The following is a 19,539-nucleotide window of genomic DNA, read 5'->3' on the forward strand; positions in this document are numbered from 1 at the left end:
GTTCATTTATCGGTGCTCTTGTAAGAAACCACCAGCCCATAGCATAATTGTCCATATTATGATTTTGGATATTTTTATATCGACGTTTTCACGTTATTAAATTGTTTTAAAGCTATATCAAATGTTTTCTGTTATTACATAGGCTACAATTAGACCTAATTGGTTTTGAACTTGTTGCCGGGTGAATGAATGCAAACTTGTTTGTCCACTTGTCTGAACAAAGGCTACGAAGTTTTCTTTGCTGCCATCCTCACATTTTACAAATGTATCGCTAGAATGTGCATGATACCAGTTACAACATCATCATTCTCGGAAAATATTTGAATTTAAGATTATACAAATTTACATCAAGACACATTTGCACAACTGCAGAAAACGCATGCGGTCCTTGGCTTGCGTTTCTTCACCACTGAAAAGAGAGAGGCTCCGCTACACTTGGGAAACAGCATGATGCTGCACAGTCTTTCGTTTTTACATTTTCTGAGACAGAAATTATTTTGCTTTTCGGTCCGTATTGACCTGTGCTGGGTCCAGACACATACAATGGTCCGCCATTTGAGTATGAGTTATGAGGGCAAATAACCAGAATTGACATGTCTTTGAAGTTCGTCATCGCTGGGTAATAAGGGGACTACTTCATTCTGAGACTGTGGACGCTTCAGGTTACCTAGCAACACAAAAACCTCATTGGCCAATCAATGGCTTTGCTCAGCGCATTAATACCATCAAATGGAACGCTATGGTTGTTTTAAAAACTCGGAATTATCTCGCTAGTCGCTACAAATTTTTCTGTGTTGGAAGTTGGATGATGGTAAATATTTGTTATGTTATTTTCTATTGGTGGACCTATGAGTCATACAGCTAACAGACAAATGGAAAACTGTGCCTGAGAGTGTAGTGCTCTTGCTGCGCATCTGTGTTTCTGTCAGTTGCCATTCGGCTTATAAGGAAGGCTTTTCTTCACTTGATGCGTGTACAACACTGAATTTCGGTCTCTGGAGTCGACGTACGCAAGTGTCTGCACGAATGCCAAGTTAAAGTCTTCTTTTGGAAATCGAATGTCTTCAGAGGATATCTAGAAACCGTATGTACATTTGGATTGTATCTACTGATGGTGTATAGTACTTTTTGCAACTTATGTTAACATTGGCTTTCGCTACAACTGATACTGTAGCCTAACAAATTTGATGTCCGTTTTTGAGGTTTAGCTCGTGAGTAAAATGTATCTGAATTGTGAATCCGATTTATACGCTCTCCCTGGTTCTTGTGTGCCAACATTTAAATATCAAGAAATGGCTTCCACGTTTGCAAAAACTGTCAGCTTGCTAACGTTAGCAGCTCGTTTTAGTTGCCCCAGGCGCCAGTGTGTTCAAGCTATATAGTCTAACCTACTGGCATGTGTTGGTCATTTTTGAAGGAATTGCAAGATAGGTTACGTAAATGTAGCTGTGGAAACATCAAATTACGAGCACTTGCTGGGAAATTTACCTAACGCTTTTAAAAATATTATTACTGGTTAGAAGCCAACTGTAGATTTCTACCGAATATACTTAAACAACCGGTTGTCTCCGAAGTTCATTTTGATCCGTGTATAGTCGTGGTATGTTGCCTAGTTCACTTGAATGTGTTTCGTTTTTTAGTAGCCATGTTTTGAAACATCAGATGGATAGCTAACCCCCCAGGTACAATACAGCTGATGGCTCTGGAGCACCTCTTTAGTTCTCCGATGAAAGCGTGGCTGTTCTAGAAGCTCGCGGAGTCATCCCATTCTTTTGCTGTCGCAGATAATGAGTTGAAATAGTTGTCTTTTGTGGTCATGCTGCATTTGTTTCTGTTCATTACATTGGTTATATTCTATGGTTAACATGTTTGTTCTATAGTCATTAATTTGGCTAACAGTTTTGAAGTTAGTTGACATTGCAAAAACGACTTGTTTCCAATCGGTTTTGAATTGTCATCAAATGGTCAGCATTAAATACTTAAAACGTTAGATAAAGCATGGCAAATTGACTTTTACCCACAGAATCCAAGGTTAACTCTAACCCAAAGTTTATGGCCCATGTAGAGTTTTTTTTGGTAATTTGATTGTATGAAAATTCTTGATATTATACACTAGATATTATACTAATCATAAACTCTTGTCTCCTAGTTTATTTGAATCAACTTTGAAGATGGCTAACAAGGCGGAATCAGTGAGCAGCAGTGAAAGCGTTCTGAGCTGGGAGCAGGTGAGCCGCCTGAATGAGGTCCTGACGGAGGCGGTGCCTGTCCACGGTCGGGGGAACTTCCCCACTCTTGAGGTGCGGCTGAAGGACATTGTGCAGATGGTGCGCACACGTCTGGAGCTGAGGGGGATTAAAGTGAAAGATGTCCGCCTAAACGGATCCACGGCCAGCCACGTGCTGGTCCAGGACATTGGCTGGAGCTACAAGGACCTGGATGTCATCTTCAGAGTGGACCTGCCCCGGGAAGCAGAGTTCCAGCTCATCAAAGATGTGGTGCTTGGAACTCTCCTGGACTTCCTCCCTGACGGGGTGAACAAGGAGAAGATCACCCCCATGACCCTCAAAGAGGCTTACGTTCAGAAACTGGTTAAAGTCTACACAGAGCAAGACCGCTGGAGTCTCATCTCGCTGTCCAACAACAACGGCCGCAATGTGGAGCTGAAGTTTGTGGACTCCATCCGCCGGCAGTTTGAGTTCAGCGTGGACTCCTTCCAGATCGTGCTGGACTCCCTGCTTTCCTTCTACGACTTGTCCAAGACCCCCATGTCTCTGCACTTCCACCCCTCTGTGAAGGGGGAGAGCATGTACGGGGACTTCAGCATGTCACTGGACCACCTCAGGAACAAGCTGATCGCCACCAAGCGGCCAGAGGAGATCCGTGGCGGTGGGCTGCTGAAGTACTGCAACCTGCTGGTGCGTGACTTCAGGCCCACCTCGGAGGAGGAGTTCAAGGGCCTGGAGCGCTACATGTGCTCGCGCTTCTTCATCGACTTCCCCGACATTGGCGAGCAGCAGCGCAAGCTGGAAGGCTACCTGCAGAGCCACTTTGTCGGGGAGGAGAAGAGCAAGTATGACTACCTCATGATCCTGCGCCGCGTGGTCAACGAGAGCACGGTGTGCCTCATGGGCCACGAGAGACGCCAGACCCTCAACCTAATCTCGCTGACTGCTTTCCGGGTGTTGGCGGAGCAGAACGCCATCCCGGACGCCTCCAGTGTGACCTGCTATTACCAGCCAGCGCCCTATGTCCGAGACCACAACTTTAGCAACTACTACGTGGCCTCGTGTAACCAGAACATTCCAACATGGCTGCCATGTAACTGAGACACAGAGATGAGGACTGCTTTGTGAGGAAAAATATGCCAAAAAAAGAATTGGCCCATAGCTGATGTTTCCCTCTAGGCATAAAGGATATATTTAAATGGACATGTTTTGTTTTTTGGACTCCCTTTTCCTTTCTCATTCCTTGTCTGCAGAGATGTCATAAACATCAGATATAAAGTGATATTTTTTAAGTGTTTGGACGGATTATAGTTTTTGGACTTGTCCGGATAGTATAGTTTTGTTTCCCCATGTGACCATGTCCCAGTTCCTAATGAATGTCCTAATTCAAGACTGAGTTGTCCTTGGTGCCTTAACCCCAGGTGTCCCCCAGTTTGTCAACTTAGTAGATGGTTCATCTCTAAAGAAGGGGAAGTCACCATTGCATTGAAGGTCCTGTGTTTTGAAAAAATGTGGACAAGAAAATCAGAAAATATTGTTAAGGAAAAAAAAAGCATAAAAGACAAATTAAGTAAAAAGTATATAAGATAAATTGAAAAAAAAATGGCACAGGTGTTTAAAAAAATAATAATTATAATATGAAGATGGTCAGTTAATCGTGGAGTGGTACAGATTGCCCGTTTAGTGTGTTGCAGCCTCCTAGGTGAGGGAGGAAGAGGAGTTGCTAATTTGTTTTAAAGTGTAAAGAGAGTAAAACAAATCCTTTTGGGACAAATATACCCTCTCAGTGTTCTCCATCTACCCCTGTGGTGCCTATGGTGTGGAGACTACTGGGAGACTGTATTTTATTTTCTACTGTGAATGTTAAGCTCCAGGACCTCCCTTAAATGAGTTGAAATGGGATTAGAATATACATTTACAGTGTGGGGGGCTAGTAGAGCTACTGTGTCTGGAGACCTTTTGTCCTTTTAAACCTCACACCTTATCCTTCAGCATGGTGAAAACTGCATGCCTATTGAGAGGGCCGCAGCTGGCTGGGTCTGTCCCTTCCCTTAGAAGGAGCTGCACATGGCTGGCCACGGCCGCCCAGCGCAGGCTTGGCACCAACAGATGGCTACGCCAGCAGTCTATAATTACACGAGGGGAGGTTGTGGGGTGGGAGTGGTTGTGAGTGCTGACAGTGTGTGACTGCTACCTTACATGTGCTACCTTACATGTGCTGACTCACTGTGCCTTGGGTAGCTGGGGCAGGTGGGAGTCCTCTCTGGTCACAGGAGGACAAGGCCTGGCACATTCACAGAAATGTATTACTGTCTCCCGGTTGGAATTCCTCTCCCATTTTGGACTGCTTTTGATTTATGTGTCGGAACCCCCACTCCCCTCCTTTAATATTTGGTATTCCAACCATACATTTTCTTAACTACCAGGATTGTTCTCAGCCAAATCCTCGACTGTTTATTTTTTTAACGATTTCAAAGGCTTCTGCTTGGAGCTCCCCTGGTTTTCGATTCCACTCTATTTTTGTAAGGCCCCTGCCTCTCCAGAAACAGGCACAGGTTGTGCAAGTGTGCGCAGCCAGATAAGAGCAGTGTGACCAGTTATCAGTGCAGGAAGGGTCAGCGTGGGCCTCCCAGGTGGCAGAGAAGTCCCCGGTCAGGGCTTCCTATACTGGGAAGGGGGACGACGACGTGACGTGGACACTGCAAACTGGGGTAGATGGCACATTCACTGTGGACCAAGTTTGAATCAACAACAAAGTGCCTTGTCTTACTCCAGATCCAGTTGATCCAGTTGGTTGAGAATGTATAGTAGCTGTGGAGGGAGCAAGTTCTCAGGGAGATGTGTTCAAGGGCTGTTTCTACACTTGTAGGGCTTGGATGAATTGGTGACCCCTTTTGTACTCGCCTTTTTGGTATTTTGTACTGCTTGGTGTATTTTGGCAGAAGGTGTCCATCTCCCCATTGACACCATTTTTAATTTGTAACAGAAGGGGGGGGGTCGCCCAGCTCTCCTGACGATGAGCTAGGTCTAATGTGCACTTATTAGAAACACTCTGGGGCACAGCTGCCACATCACCTGATGGTTACCTGCTGCAGTGATGCCTTAATGTGTTGAAAGCCGTGTGGTCTCTGTTAGAATATACATGCCGTTTATGAATGGTGGAGACCAGTATCTAGTGAATGGTGAAGACTATTATTTAGTCAGGTGTGTGTGGTCCCTTGGCTGTGATGTAACTTCCTCGTGGGTGGTCTGTATGTCTCATGAGGTGTTTGTGGGGATACTTTAGATCTTTTTCTTTCGTTGGTCTCATTGCTTTGAGATATTTACTGGCATTGTAATCCCTCCCTCTTCATTTTTCATTGTTGTGCTCTGTGTATAAATGCAGTGTATATGGCACCTGTAGATGTCTTCTCTTACAAGGGAGTAGAGTGAATGGTTTTCGGTTGGGGTATACTTGTGTAAAGTGTTTTAGCTCTTGGGGAAGTAGCCTCATCAAAGCTGTGCATCACTGTTTTTTGCATAAGAGTTGTGGAGTTTACAGCCAACAGTGTTGACCTGTTTGTGTGCGTGTGTGAGGATACCAGTGAATGTGAGTTCAAAACCCAAAAAGAGAAATGAATATCGCACTATATACTTTTTTGAGAAGCTGATGCTTCTATGTCAGCATATAAATGAATGACTGGTGATCGTCAGTTGTAACATTTCATTTTTCACCACTCTTACCTCACCTTGAGTTTTCCTTGTGGAGGGGATTGTACATCAGAAATGTTTGAGGGGAAATAAATAAAGTATTGAACCCCACATCATTTGTTTAAGTGATCATTTTGTATTTGTACAATCTCTTAGCACACCTTCACACATGTCATTATGTATTTTATGACTCGTCATTCTCGATCTTAAAACCACAACATGCACCTCCAGAATCGGTTTATCTGTATGCATGTGGCTTGGTATACTCAAGTCTGAACTTTACCCATTATGCTTCCTGCTTTTGCCATCTCTTCCAGTTGTCAAGCAAGCAAACAGATCACAGTATTGGCTCCTGTTCACTTGTTAGTCGAGGTGACCCTGTTCCATGGGCATATTTACCCCAGCCTATTGAGTAGAAATTACCCTTAGTTATTTCAGTTCTCTAATGTGCAGCAATATGTTTAATTCCCTCCACAAAATGACCTGACTGACCAGATTGGCAGAAGGAGCAAAATATATCAAATATTTTCATGCTTAAAATGAAATTGCTAACCTCTTGTCTTCAGTCTTTAACCGAATGCTGTTCACACGTCATTCGCTATGTCAGTTTCCACACTGATGGGAATCCACCACCCTGAGTCACCGTTTGCCATTAATAAAGGTGACTCATGCTACTGTGTTAACTGATTGCTCAGCCCTCATGGTTTTTGTAGCGTGGATTAACTTTCCCATTCCTTTTTAAATGTCTTTCTAGGGATTAATTAAATCAGATGAACACATGCGCACACATGGACAGCAGGCATAGGACTGCTGTGTGGGCTGATCATTTTTACTTTTTTAGGTGACATCAAACTATAAAAGCAGGATTCTGTGTGTCTCAGACTGAATTATCTGAAGAAACGGGCATTGTATGAAGTTAAAAACTCCTCAGACCCTGACCAGACATAGAACCCAACACTCAGCCCCTGTCATGGAACCCAACATTCAGTCCCGGAACCCAACATTCAGTCCCAGAACCCAACACCCAGCTCTTCATTCCTGAGCTGAGCTGCATGTATTAAACTGGCTTTACTGTCCAAGGCTTGAGAACTGAAGCAGCTTGAGCAAACTGTCCCTTCTTCAACCTGCGCAAACACTAACCACATCCCCTTCTAGGAAGCTTGGAGGAAGGTGTCATTTAGATAGAAGCAGGTGATGGGTGGGGTAGAGGGGAGGGTATCCTTAACCCCTTAACCCCCCCCCCCTCCCTCCGAGCCAGATGGTCGTGTGGCTGAAACAGAGATAGAGAAACAGAGACTTGTGCCATTGGCTGGCTCCTGACACCGTCATTTCTCTGAATTGTGGCTATCTCCGCCCCACCTGGTGTTTTTACCTTACTACCATCTCCCTGTCCTGCCTCTACGACCGTCCCTGTGTTGTGTCCAGCTGCCACTACCTGTTACAAGTGTCTCATGTGCCAGAATGTCTAATGCTGCAAATATGCACGTACACACACTGTACAGGACAGCATATTTCTGTCTTCAACTGTGTGTGTGTGTGTGTGTGTTGGAGTGTGTGTGTGTGGCGCATGCATGTCTCATACTCCTCCTCCAGCATGTGACCACAACCACATGCTGTTCCTGTAACATGCTGTTCCTATTAGCAATGCACATTAGCACTGCCCAGATAGGAGTCCCCCCCCCCCCCAACTCTGATAAAACATCTGATCCCTTTCCAGTCAGACAAGAAATGTGTTACACTCTGCCCCAGAATAACATTGTTTCTCTCCTATCACCGCAAGACCACGGAGCTCCGGAGATAACACAGACTGTCACAGGAAACAATTTATTATACAGCATATTCTACTAAAACCTGACTCCTGGCACTCAGGTCAGTTCTTCATGCTGCATCATATTTAATAGAAACCTAATGTTCTGAAGGGGTTTCCTATTCGCTCATTTACTCAGACTTTTACAGAGAGAACGAGAGTAGACTGACAAATATTTAGTAGTCATTTTACTTCTTGTTGTGTTGACAGAGACAAAGCTACAGAGATACCAGGGGTATGATTGCTGGTAGTTCTATGTGGGTTGATCCGTAGAGCTGCTTTGTTAATGTAAAAGCGTTGCCCCATGACCTGTAAAAACAACACTAAGATGCTGGAAGGCTTACCTCCATGACAGGTAGTCTCCAGGCCATTGAACTGTTTGCTAGTGTCTACCTGGGAGAGCTGGTCGTCAAGCTGCTCTCTTAGTCACCCTGTGACTAACGCAGAGAAAACGGTAAAAGTGATTTATTATCATAGAGCTTAGTTTGAGTATCCTGCATCAGGCTCCTGTGTAGACAAGGTGTTCTTCTCCAGCCATCAAAACAACCACAGCAGAGCAGAGAGCCAGGTGCGTGTCCACAGCAGGCCAGCTAATCCCCTGGCCGTCACAGAGGAAAGTCCGTAAATGATAGATTTACTCCTATGCCCTTCTCTCTCAAAGAGAACATCCTGACATCCACCTCTATTACTTTATCTTTCATAAATAAAGATCCTCTTTGATGAATGAATGTCAAAAAAAGTCGTGTGCGTAGGGTGGTGAGGCTAGGTGGGAAGAAAGGGGGTAGGACAGTGCTGTAGGTGACAGGAGAGGGGGCAGGAGAGTTTTATCAACAACACAACTTCACATCTTCAGTTTCACAACTTTTCTGTGGGACATGAGGGAGGGGTAAAAAGTTATTGTGTGTGAAACACCTGCTGTTTTTGTGTGAAAAGGACAGAAGTGTGTATTAAACCTTCCGTCAACTAGGCAATTATTCATCACATTGACTTTAGAGAAAGATGGTCCATTACAGGCCAGCAAATGACATAAAGGTTAACAATTACAACAGTTTTATACACATGGAAACACAACACAGTTCCCAAATTACAATTTCAAAAACTCAATTTCTTTGTATCAGGGATTGCATTATACTCATAACACAAAAAGCGTAGAAGTTAAGGGTAAATGGTGAAATGTTACAATTGTCTGGATATCAGATGAAGGTGTATAAAATAAGAAGTGAATGCAATCACATGCACCAAATGCACCAAACACACTAACATAGACCACAGCTCAGAATGGTAGAATAGTTTATTTAGTACAAGTGTTGTAAAATCCATCCTAAAATTATGTTTGATGTGGGAATGTGTATGTGATAACTGCATTTCGGTGCAATAAGTAAATCAGACTAACTCCAGCTGAGATACATGCCGCTAAATAACAGCTGTAACCTGACTGCATTCACTACCATGGTCCTGCTCACACAGGAGTCCCAGATGTAACGTTGCAGTTCTGTTAATAAACAGTAGAGAAGGATCACAGAAGTGGTCTGCATCCATATTAACAATCATCAGTTCATTTGGTTTTCACTACAGGAATACCTGCCTTGAAATTATTGAGACCAAACTTCTGCTACTTAGGCAACACGCGTCTCAAAAAAGGCAATATGAAAAAAGGAAGAATCAAAGAAAATATATTTCAAATGGTACAGTCATAAGACACTAACAGGAAGGAAAATTACTTTAAAATGACAGCATTAAATTCAACTTCAATTCCTCTACCTCTAATCTCATCCCAGTTTAATTAGACAAGCAGAAATTTAATTTGAGTTGAAGTCAATCAGAAAATACACACTGAACATTGAAATTTGGCTTACTTGAAGAAAAGAAAAAAGCATCTCAGCAAAGTGAGATTGGGTACAATGCAGGTAAACCATAAATTAACTTTTCAATGTGAGGTGTTGCACACTGACTCTTTGTTAAGTACTGTCAACAATGATTAAACAGATGTAAAGTAATTAGTATGTTGAAACAAAAAGGTAAAAACTAAAAAAACCTTCAGAATATATTATATACTTTTCAGATAAAACTGTGAATGTAGTTCTACTAAATGCCTCCATTGCAATAGTGCAAACCACTGTGACACTTCTAATATTTCAGTGTGTTTAACACTCACATCATGAGGAAGTTCAGACATCCTTCAACACATTTTAAATGTTTCCAAGATGAACAATAACTGCAAATGCTTGTGAAACAATGAAACAAAACTGAAGTTGTAGTGAAGTTTCAACATGTAAAACCATGACATTAGTTGTCTGACACTGAATATTTACACCTGTACATGCCACACACACAAATACAGTTTGCCATTTGAAGGAGGAGCCGTCTGTCATCTCACTATGTTCACGCTGGTTTACAGGAGAACATCGTAGATGAATGAGTCTTGACTGTCACAGGGTGCATGTGTCCTGCATGTCCGTCAGTGTCCAGACACCCTGGCTCCATCAGGCCCGAGGCCCAACCCAGCAGGCCAGTTCTTGAACTTTCCCCTTTGCGAGAGCACTGAATGGTTGGTGGTTACAGGGTGGAGGAGTGTGAGGACTGGGAAGGCCTCTGGATCTAAATAGGAGGCACACGCGGTATGTGGTCAGCAGCATCTGTACATTCAGATTGATAGGTAATGTTTGCATTCAGATTGATTGGTAATGTCTGCAGATTTATAGGTTATGTCTATATTATGTGGTGTTGAGGACATGCATCTACCAAGAACCCGGTCCTGACATGAGCACCTAACCAAGCACAAACTTCCAGTACATCACAATACTGCTTGAGCCCCATTGAACCCACCCAGACCTATGACCAACAGACACTCCATCTTTAGGCTGGTTTACCTGCTACTCAGCATAAGCTTCATCAGTCTAGTGAATCCAGATGTATTAGCCCAACTCTACAAACCTACCTGTCATCTGAAGTTGTGGGGAAGTGATTGTGGCATTACCCCTCGACTGTCAATTCTCAGTGCAAGTGAGATATTTAATTAACAGGCTATTGTTGTTTTGCTCTCATTGATTCTGCATTGTAACTCGTTTTACCCTGGTCTGAATCACTGATAACACAAAGACTACCGGAGTTGGCTGCAGGCCTGCCTATGTTGCAGGTTTAAAACTAGACATCGTTCTGCTTGTTGTCTGTAGACAACCATGTTCTGAAAAAACAAACCTTTGCCCTGAACACACTCCAAACCAGTCAAAACTGACCAGTAAACAGCAACTTACACAAACTCCTGCCAGCAGCTAGACCCTGGAGATTGACACTCCAGCAAAGTACACAGGCGTGCCCTTGCCTTCCTCTCACCTCAGGTCTTTTGTCTCTCAGCCAGCCGAAGGTAACAGCTCGACTTTCTACTTGTCTGAGGTAAACCTAAGTTATTGTTGCAGCTCTCACCCTGGAGTCGTATTCCAGTACGAAGGGCGGGATGTCGATCTGCTCGGGCAGGATGCAGGTGAACAGATGCTGCAGGGTGTCTACGTGATGCACCTTCTCCTTCATCCCGGACACGCTGAATGTGGTGAAGAACCAGGTGGACACCTGAAACAGACACATGGTCACGGTTCGTCAGGGTTCAGAGTTACAGACTGAGGTGAACCGCTTGGGGCTGAACTATTTCCATACGTTGTAAAACACTAGTGAAACGTCTAGAGCTAAGAGGTTACCTTGGAGCGGAATGTAGGGTGCACAAAGTAGAAAGCCTTTAGGTTCTTCTTGAACCTGTGTGTCAAACAAACAAGGAACATCAAAGATGGCACCAACAGCTAGAATTACACGTAAATATTGTAAACAATCTGTATCCCAGCACTTTTTCGTCTTAGTTGAGTCTGGATGCAGAAGAGTTATCATTATCATCAGTTATCATTAGTTATACCAGGTACACACACACACACACATATAGGACAACCACTCCTCCACCATGTTTCACACGGTTCACCAATATAGGATTTCACTGCACATACGGTTGTAGCCTTATGTTTTCCAAATCACCTAATGCATAGTGCATTTTGCATCCTCTAATACCCCTTCATCAGAGAAGAACACGCCACCCACGTTGTGAGTAAGTTGTGTTGCCAACAGCTCAACATAGCGAGGACTAGACAGAGCTGAACATATGGGTGCAGGTCTGGGCTATGCTGCCCCTAGAGCATAACCAGAGAACTGCTCCCATAAACATTAAAACGGTTGGGTTTCCTGGGCATAGAAAGCGAGTCCAGGACATTCTCCGGAAAAGGTGACATAGCCATTCAATGTTATTAATGAATCTATTTCTAATTTGATACTTGAAAAACAGAAACCAAAGTTGGTGTTGCCTTTCATCAATGGGGTTTTCCAGTGAAACAGGAAAGCTGGTTATCTGATCTAGAAACTGACATTCAAAGAAATCTTGTTTCTCATGATTTGTCCAAACATTCCAGTCAGAGATGGACAATATGAGATGTGACCTGGATGTGTTCTCATTGTCTAGTGTAGTCTATGGATGGGCCAGTGACTAGTGGAGAGATGACTGGTTTTCATTTTGAGTTTGTTGTTCTGTGAAAAAGCAGTGAGAAAGCGGTGAAAATAGTGACTGCTTGTTGACCTCATCCTCTTTGAGCAGATAAGACAGATAAGAAGACATGATGAGGGTAATATAACTGCTAGCACCGCAAAATGTACCCTTCAGTCTATTATATATTCATGTTAGAACTTCAGTAACTTTTTAGCAAAAACTTTATAAGGTTCAGTACCAAAAGACATTAAAGGCAGATTTTTGCTTTAGTCGATGTTATGTTAAATTATTTAATGGAAAACATATGCTTAACTACACAGCAAGAACACGCTGAACTCTTACTGTCCAGAGTTGCCTGGGACAACACAATTGTTCCAAACATTAGCATGTGTAACAATGTGTCACCACTAATACCCTCCCCTTGAGAACCCTCTCCAAGTTTAGGTCCTGTTCCAAAAGTCAGATCCAGGTTTCCAAAGCAAAAGCTAGATCATTTCACTAGCCTGAAAGGGATGTGATGTGACCCTGGCCATACAGCACCATTTGTTTGGATGAGATTAAACCTATCCAGGGACCAGAGCTGGCCAAGAATATCTAAAATGCTGGCCAACTGCTGTTTGTTTTCACAGAGCAAAATGCATCTGATTTGAGAGAGGACTGATGGTGGTCTCATTTTATGCTACCATCCCAATTACCACATCTGGATGGATTCTGGGTGTAGCTTAGTGGTTAGAGCATTAGACTGCAGTCCAAGAGGATGAGGTTTCATATCCCCCTGCACTAATTTGTCGCTTTGGATGAAAGTGTTTGCTACTGTAAGTGAATATATTATTATTATTCTCTACACTTTCAGCACTTCAAACATCCTTTGCGAACCACAGCCCTTCACAATGTGAAGCTTAGTACACACACACACACACGATAATGACCTACTTCCCTGTTTGGGAACCGCAAAGTAAATACAAGCTTTGTATGGGTTCTTACTTTGCATCTACAATGTCATATAGCTTCTTGAGGAAGTCCGAGTCTAGATGATTGTGTTCCCCTGTCAGAGTGTGAAAGTACACCATCACGTACTCCTTCACTGTGATGTTGTCCATGACGTGGATAAAGTATAGCAAGGCCTGCAACGACACACACAGACACACAGACACACAGACACACAGACACACACACAAAAGGTGAAACAAATGACCACATTCAAGAACTGAAGGTGCAGTCCTCACAGGCCGGTCTGTTACCTTCTCAATGTCTATGAGGGTGACTGGAATGTTCCTCCCTACCAGCACCATCACAGTCCTGCCACACATGTCCACACCTGAGGGAACACACATGCAGCTGCATGAGACAGAGGGAAGTGGCGTGCTCTGCTCCAGTGACCACACAACCTTTCATTACTGGCTACATTTAATCCCGAGAACAAAACATTTGAAAAGGGATTACTGCTGCGGCCCGCTGCTGTGTTCAACGAGGTGGAAACAAGACGTAACTGGCCTCTATATAAGACTGGTTCTCACACACGCACAGTTCTCACCCGTCTGATATAAAGCCTTGAGTGCTGCTATGTCAGACAGGTCTTCTGCTCTGGCACGACATAACCACCGGTTATAACTGCAAGAAAGGACAGGGTACAGAATTACCAAAAAGGGTTAGGGTATAGGGTGCATGTGGTTAGGTGCAGGGGACATGTGTTTACGGTGCAGGGGACATGTGTTTACGGTGCAGGGGACATGTGTTTATGGTGTACGTTAGGGTGAAGGGTACATGTGGTCATGCAGGTGTGAAAGGGAAATGCGGCTGGTGGTTCAGAGACTCACTTCCTCTGGTGCTGCTTCTGCATGGTGGCTTCAGAACGCTGGCCCTGCAGGATGAGTTTGCGCTGTTTGTCCACGTCTCCCTCCATGCGGGCAAAGGCATGTGTTCCCACCTGGCCCAGGTCTGAATCCAGGCTTTGCTCTTCCTGACACTCATCTACACAACGGTTCACATGTACACCATGTTAGCGCTTTTAGTACGTGTATTACCGAAGAAACAGAACTTCCTGATTTATTGGTGTTGGTTTATTGGTTAGAGACACTCCTATTGGACTCATAGTCTATGATGGCTAGCCGAACACAACTTGGTAGCTAGCTGAACATGCTGTTCCCTCAGGAAGACAGCTCCTTGTATGATTAATGCTAACAAATGTGTGTGTGTATGTGTAATGTTCCACTGGCAGCTGTGATGTGTCCATTCAGCCATGTCCACAGCTTGGGTTTCTATGGAGATTACAGTGTTTTTACACCAGACTGATTAGCAGGAGAGAATGAAGTGATGGCAGCTGTAATTCCATTATTGCCCAGCACTAATACAGGCCATCACACACAAGAGGAAGGGGTTGCTATGGTAACAATTGAAGAGCCCCAGAATGTCAACCAAACAATGAATCAAACAGGCCTAGTAGTAATCGATGTAAGCTTCCAGAGTCGGTGTCTGTGTTGGCTATTGTCTATTGCGCCAGTTATGTTGTGAAGCAGCCGTGTTACCTTCCAGACTGCCTGGCTTCTCTGTGATGCGTATCTGTCTCTCTGGGACCACAGGCTCCCCTTCAGAGTTGCCGATATCAGCAGGGATGAGGGGAAGACAGGCCCGCTCCTCTTCCTCTGACCGAGGGAAGTACAGAGGAAACAGCTTCCTGTACACAGGCTGGAGGACGGAGCGCACACACCACACACACACGCGATTATACAGATGCACACAATCAGGTGAACCACATACACGACACACACATGTACAGACACATGCTGTATTTTTCTTATTTTCTCCTTCAGTTTGTAGTTTTTTCCTTTAAAGCATGATTAATGACCTCAAACACAAAAAATGTCACATTATATTCCTATAAGAAACGAGAAGAGCCACTGACCTCCTCCACGTCAGACACAGCAAACACCACCGTCTCAATGCATTCTCCATGGTTCTCCAGGAACCTACGCACTGTTCCTGCAACACACACAGTAACACACTTCAACAAGCATTCTACACACAGTAACACGCCTCACCATGCCTGCTACACACAGTAAAACACAACAACAAGCATTCTACACACAGTAAAACACAACAACAAGCATTCTACACACAGTAACACACAACAACAAGCATTCTACACACCAAGTAACACACTTCAACAGCCACGCCCTCAGACCTTTCCAGTAATTTCATATCAGCACATCATTATAAGTCTGAGATCCAGTCATGTCATGCACTTAAGACGATGAACATGACCCACGCACAGTACCAAGAGCAGTTGGCTAACTTGAGGTATCTGTCTTTGTTTAATACCAGTATAGTATGTATAGTACCCATGAATGCCACAGTGTGTTTGGTTGACTACTATGCTGTTTGTATATGGTCATTAAGATGGCATGTGAGGCTTGCCATTATGTGGCAGTATGAAAGCTACAGTTTGTTAGTGAATCGAGTTAGTTTGTGTGACAAGCCACTGACCGAACCATTTACTGAACTCATTGTGAATTCTGGTTAGAAACCTGGAGTAGGACTATGAGTGTCCTTCGACCTAATGAACAACACATGTAGGGATTTTTTTTCTTCTTCTAAGGATATGCTATTTGCCTAAAGAAATGATTGTGTATTGCATGAATGTGTAACTGTGGGTATGTGTGTGTATGTATCTGTTTGGATATGTGTGTATGTTTCTGTGTGTAGCTGCGTGGTTGTGTGTGTGTAACTCACTGAAGGCTATGTGCGTTGCGTCCTCCAGTGGGTAACCTCTCTTGGCAGTGGTCACCACACAGAAGCCAACAGATGTCATGGACTGCTCTCTGGTGGGAGGAACAGGAAGAACATCATTGCACATCTGTACTGACTCAAACACACACACACACACACAACATATGTTTACCTGAGCAGAGAGAATTAAACAGATTCCTAAACAAGACTTGTTGATAAACAACTTCTCAGGACACCTACTTTCTATCAGCTCCTGAAAGTAGAGTTTTCAGCTGGTGTTTCAGTGAGAACACTGAAACACTACCGAAACTTAAGCTGCAACCATACTGTATATCTTCTTCAGACAGAGCCATACGGTATTTTTTGTGAGAAATGATTTGGAACGCATCTCTGGGCAAACTACATACATTTATAGAAAACAATATTTCAAGTTGAGCGGACTTTGATGAGATTTTAAGTATGAAAATGCCTTGAGTTGACCTTTAAGTCAACCGGAGGAGACACCAGTCTAGCCACTAGGGCTAACTTAAATAATTGATTACTGCGTCACCTATGGGTGTATCGCAGCAGTACTTTCGACATGACCAAGCAGAGATCTAGTAAACAATGAAGGAGGAAAAACCCTATTGAATTCCAAAGTAAACCCATGTTTGTGGCTACAGAACCCTCAGTACAGACAGGCAGCTCCCTTACAGCACCATCCTGTACATGGCCCTCAGTGCAGTAGGCCAGCGGGCGTCTTACTTGGCCAGCTGCATGACGTTTCTGTAGCAGCTGTGGAGAGAGCTCTCCGCGGCTGTCCTGTATCTGGCCTTGTACTTGGGGCCCACCGTGTGGATGATGAAGCGAGCCGCCAGGTTGAAACCTTTAGTCATCTTCGCCTCCCCTGTCCGGCATCCTAAAGGCAGATGATACGCATATTGATAGGTTGCATCTCACCCAGCAAAAACCTTAACTCAACCCCCAACCCAACATGATGATACACTTGATCTCCCCCAACCCTAACCCCAATCCTTCCTGTTCCAGATGCTAAAAGCAGAAGATGCACGTATGAAAACCCTGGGTGTGTCTGGGAGTGGCGCCCCCTACCTTTCAGCTTGAGTAGCTCCTCCCGAAGCTCAGGTCCAGCGTGCTGGTGGATGATGTCAGAGACGGGGTTCTTGTCTGTCAGGGTCTCGTTGCTGGTGTTGACGATGGCTGTGCAGTTCAGCAAGGCCACGTTGCCCGTGCTGACAGGTGAGAAAGGATCCTCAGTGAGTTAGGTTACAACCTGATTGCTACACTTACAGTAATAACCTTCATAGAGCTTGGTTTGGCTTTTTACGTTGTGGGAAAAAAATATTAAAGTATTTTCTCAAGCAATCAGGACTATTTCCACTTATGTAAATCTAGATCCTTGAGATACATAAATCATAGTGAGTCTCCAAAGGTAATATCAATGTTAGAATTGCACAATGTGAGATTCACCACTCAGACTTTGTTACAACACGAAATCAGGAAGTACTCAAGTTTACACAAGTTGAGGCCCAAGTCTTAACATTTATGAAAGAGGAATCGTTGTAATTTCCAGTTCAAGTTAAAGCCTAGTTTACAGTCTCATTTGTGTCAGTTCTATTTCACTAACTGTGCTGACACTTTATAGAACAAACCACTTTAACAGGTAGGATAGTGGAAAAAGTTGATTTCATATTAAATAAAGCTGAGTACTTGAAGATCCCAGCTTGGTAGGGAATTAACCTGCATCCTTTCAAACCAGACAGCCCCTTCATAGGTATCATGATAGTATTTTCCAGCTGCTAAAGCTGGTTACAGAGGGCTTCGGTGGCAGCGTGAGGTATGTGCAGCAGGAATGTGGGAGGCCTGGGTACAAGGGCCTTACTGAGAGCCTCCTGCCCAGCGGAGACCCAGGGCTGTCATGTGCTCCTGAACAAAGAGGACTTATCAAGGGCTGTGCCCACAGGAGCTGAAGGGAGGGTCAACCCAGTGGCAGCGCAGCAGGAACAGGAGCACTTTGAAGGCTGACCTCAACACCCCTTAGGTGTTATTTCTTACAGCGGTTTAGAGGTCAAAAGGTTACGGCGAACTAGGGAGGGACGCTCAGGATGTATTTAAGATTTACTCCTATTATTTAAGATGTACTCCTATATGTTGAATGTATGCACCTTCCTGCCAAAGTAAATTCCTTGTCTGTGCAAACTTTCATGGCGATTAAAACCCTTTCTGAGTCTTCTGATTCTGAGGGGAGACATGACAATGGGACAGCAGAGGAGAGAAAGGCACCATGAGACATGCAGAGAGCAAACTAGAGGCCAGGTGAGAGCACAGAACGAACGAGCCAATAGAAGGAAGAAGCCGAGGAGGAAGCGGTGTTTGCACGCAACACTGGTAGAGCCAGACTGACAGGAGAGCAAGACACTCACAAGAGTACAATCTTGCGGTTGATGTCCTGTCTGAATGGGAAGGGGGAAGGGAAGGCCTGCTGGCTGATGACACTGTCACACTGATCCACTGGGGCCTCCCCTCCTTCTGGATCCTGCTGCTGGTCCCAGGAACACAGCGTCTGGACGTCCACAAACTGCGAGCGCGCTCCCAGCGGATCCATCCTGCCCTGGCTGGACCTCACAGCTCCACACTGCCCACGCTGGTGGAGGAATACACAGCCACAGAAACATGAGCCCCCTCCAGCCTCACACCTTAATAAATGCGCGCACACACAGGCAACCATGGATGTCATGTACTAGATAGCAGAATACAGATCGGCTGAACAACGTAATTCCAAAACAGACTTTCTCCAATGATGGTATTTGATTACCCAGATACTGAAGAATTGGAAAACAACAATACCAATGCTTATCCATAATACAGCAAGACTGTCATATTTTGACAGCCATTCTTAACCTAGCTAAAGGACTATTGCACGTATTTGACGTATAAGTCTACAACAGCCCTCCAGGTAGACGGAAGTAAAACTTGTGTCAGCGATCCAAAATACAGTAATTGAGCTAGCTAAGATTGCTGGAAAAACACAATTTAAATATTGTACCAAGCCCGAATACACGCACCGTCCCTTTTTACCACTGGTCAACCGAAAGTCCACTTAAACAAAGTCTACAGAATGCGACAAAAATGTTTACACCAAGCGGCGAATATCGAGCGTCCTCATGACCCTCTCATCTCCACAAATATTGCAAAATGTTTTTACTAGGTTTATTGTGAGCGTGATTCTGCGTGAACCGATCTTTCCTGGTCAGCTGACTCCTGATAGCTGTTTCCGCTTTGGTTAGGGACATACAATAAAATGACATATTTAGTGTAAAAGCATAGCTTGTTGTCAGAAAATATTAAAAATATAAAGAACAGAAAAAACTTTGCTTACTTATCTTATATGTCTCTGGCCCGATGATACCGTATTTTCAAGGTCCTTGGTTGTATGGTCTTGGCTTATTTCTATTTTTCCAGTTGTTCTTCGTTTTAAGAAAGTATACTAGTTGCGTTCACAGGCTGTAATAATGGATAACCGAATGTGTAAAACCAAAACGTTTTTACACACCAGCGTTGTACTCTGCAGT

General features: G+C 44.0%; 2 protein-coding genes across 4 annotated transcripts; one reads left to right on the forward strand and one right to left on the reverse strand.

Annotated features, from left to right (window-relative positions):
* Positions 1 to 814: 814 nt before the first annotated feature.
* tent5c (terminal nucleotidyltransferase 5C) lies at positions 815 to 3,831 on the forward strand. The gene is made up of 2 exons (XM_062457646.1): positions 815 to 1,084; positions 2,150 to 3,831. The coding sequence occupies exon 2, from the start codon at positions 2,172 to 2,174 to the stop codon at positions 3,327 to 3,329; it is 1,158 nt and encodes a 385-aa protein (XP_062313630.1). The 5' UTR covers positions 815 to 1,084; positions 2,150 to 2,171; the 3' UTR covers positions 3,330 to 3,831.
* A 5,551-nt stretch (positions 3,832 to 9,382) lies between these two features.
* Positions 9,383 to 19,437, reverse strand: gdap2 (ganglioside induced differentiation associated protein 2). 3 transcript variants are annotated; one of them, XM_062457615.1, is made up of 14 exons: positions 19,347 to 19,437; positions 18,391 to 18,611; positions 17,060 to 17,199; positions 16,715 to 16,868; positions 15,974 to 16,062; positions 15,147 to 15,223; positions 14,770 to 14,929; positions 14,062 to 14,215; positions 13,779 to 13,855; positions 13,486 to 13,562; positions 13,229 to 13,368; positions 11,418 to 11,472; positions 11,149 to 11,292; positions 9,383 to 10,361 (listed from the first exon to the last, which is right to left on the reverse strand). In XM_062457615.1, exons 2-14 carry the CDS (start codon positions 18,570 to 18,572, stop codon positions 10,209 to 10,211), a joined length of 1,602 nt encoding a protein of 533 aa, XP_062313599.1. In that variant the 5' UTR covers positions 18,573 to 18,611; positions 19,347 to 19,437; the 3' UTR covers positions 9,383 to 10,208. The 3 variants fall into 3 exon arrangements, with proteins under 3 accessions (XP_062313599.1, XP_062313600.1, XP_062313598.1); XM_062457616.1 differs by lacking the exon at positions 19,347 to 19,437 and adding an exon at positions 19,033 to 19,216 and having other exon boundaries at positions 9,383 to 10,323; XM_062457614.1 differs by lacking the exon at positions 19,347 to 19,437 and adding an exon at positions 19,033 to 19,216.
* Between the last annotated feature and the right edge of the window lie 102 nt (positions 19,438 to 19,539).

The sequence above is a fragment of the Osmerus eperlanus genome, chromosome 3 (genome assembly GCF_963692335.1).
Source record: "Osmerus eperlanus chromosome 3, fOsmEpe2.1, whole genome shotgun sequence".
Taxonomy (NCBI): domain Eukaryota; kingdom Metazoa; phylum Chordata; class Actinopteri; order Osmeriformes; family Osmeridae; genus Osmerus; species Osmerus eperlanus.

Excerpts from the sequence above, each read along its gene's own strand:
- tent5c (XM_062457646.1), top strand. The coding sequence starts at position 2,172 with ATGGCTAACAAGGCGGAATCAGTGAGCAGCAGTGAAAGCGTTCTGAGC.
- gdap2 (XM_062457615.1), bottom strand. The coding sequence starts at position 18,572 with ATGGATCCGCTGGGAGCGCGCTCGCAGTTTGTGGACGTCCAGACGCTG. Across the intron at positions 17,200-18,390 it reads AACCGCAAGATTGTACTCTT|CACGGGCAACGTGGCCTTGC; the intron begins GTGAGTGTCTTG and ends CTCACCTGTCAG. Across the intron at positions 13,563-13,778 it reads CAAGGCTTTATATCAGACGG|GTGTGGACATGTGTGGCAGG; the intron begins GTGAGAACTGTG and ends GTGTTCCCTCAG.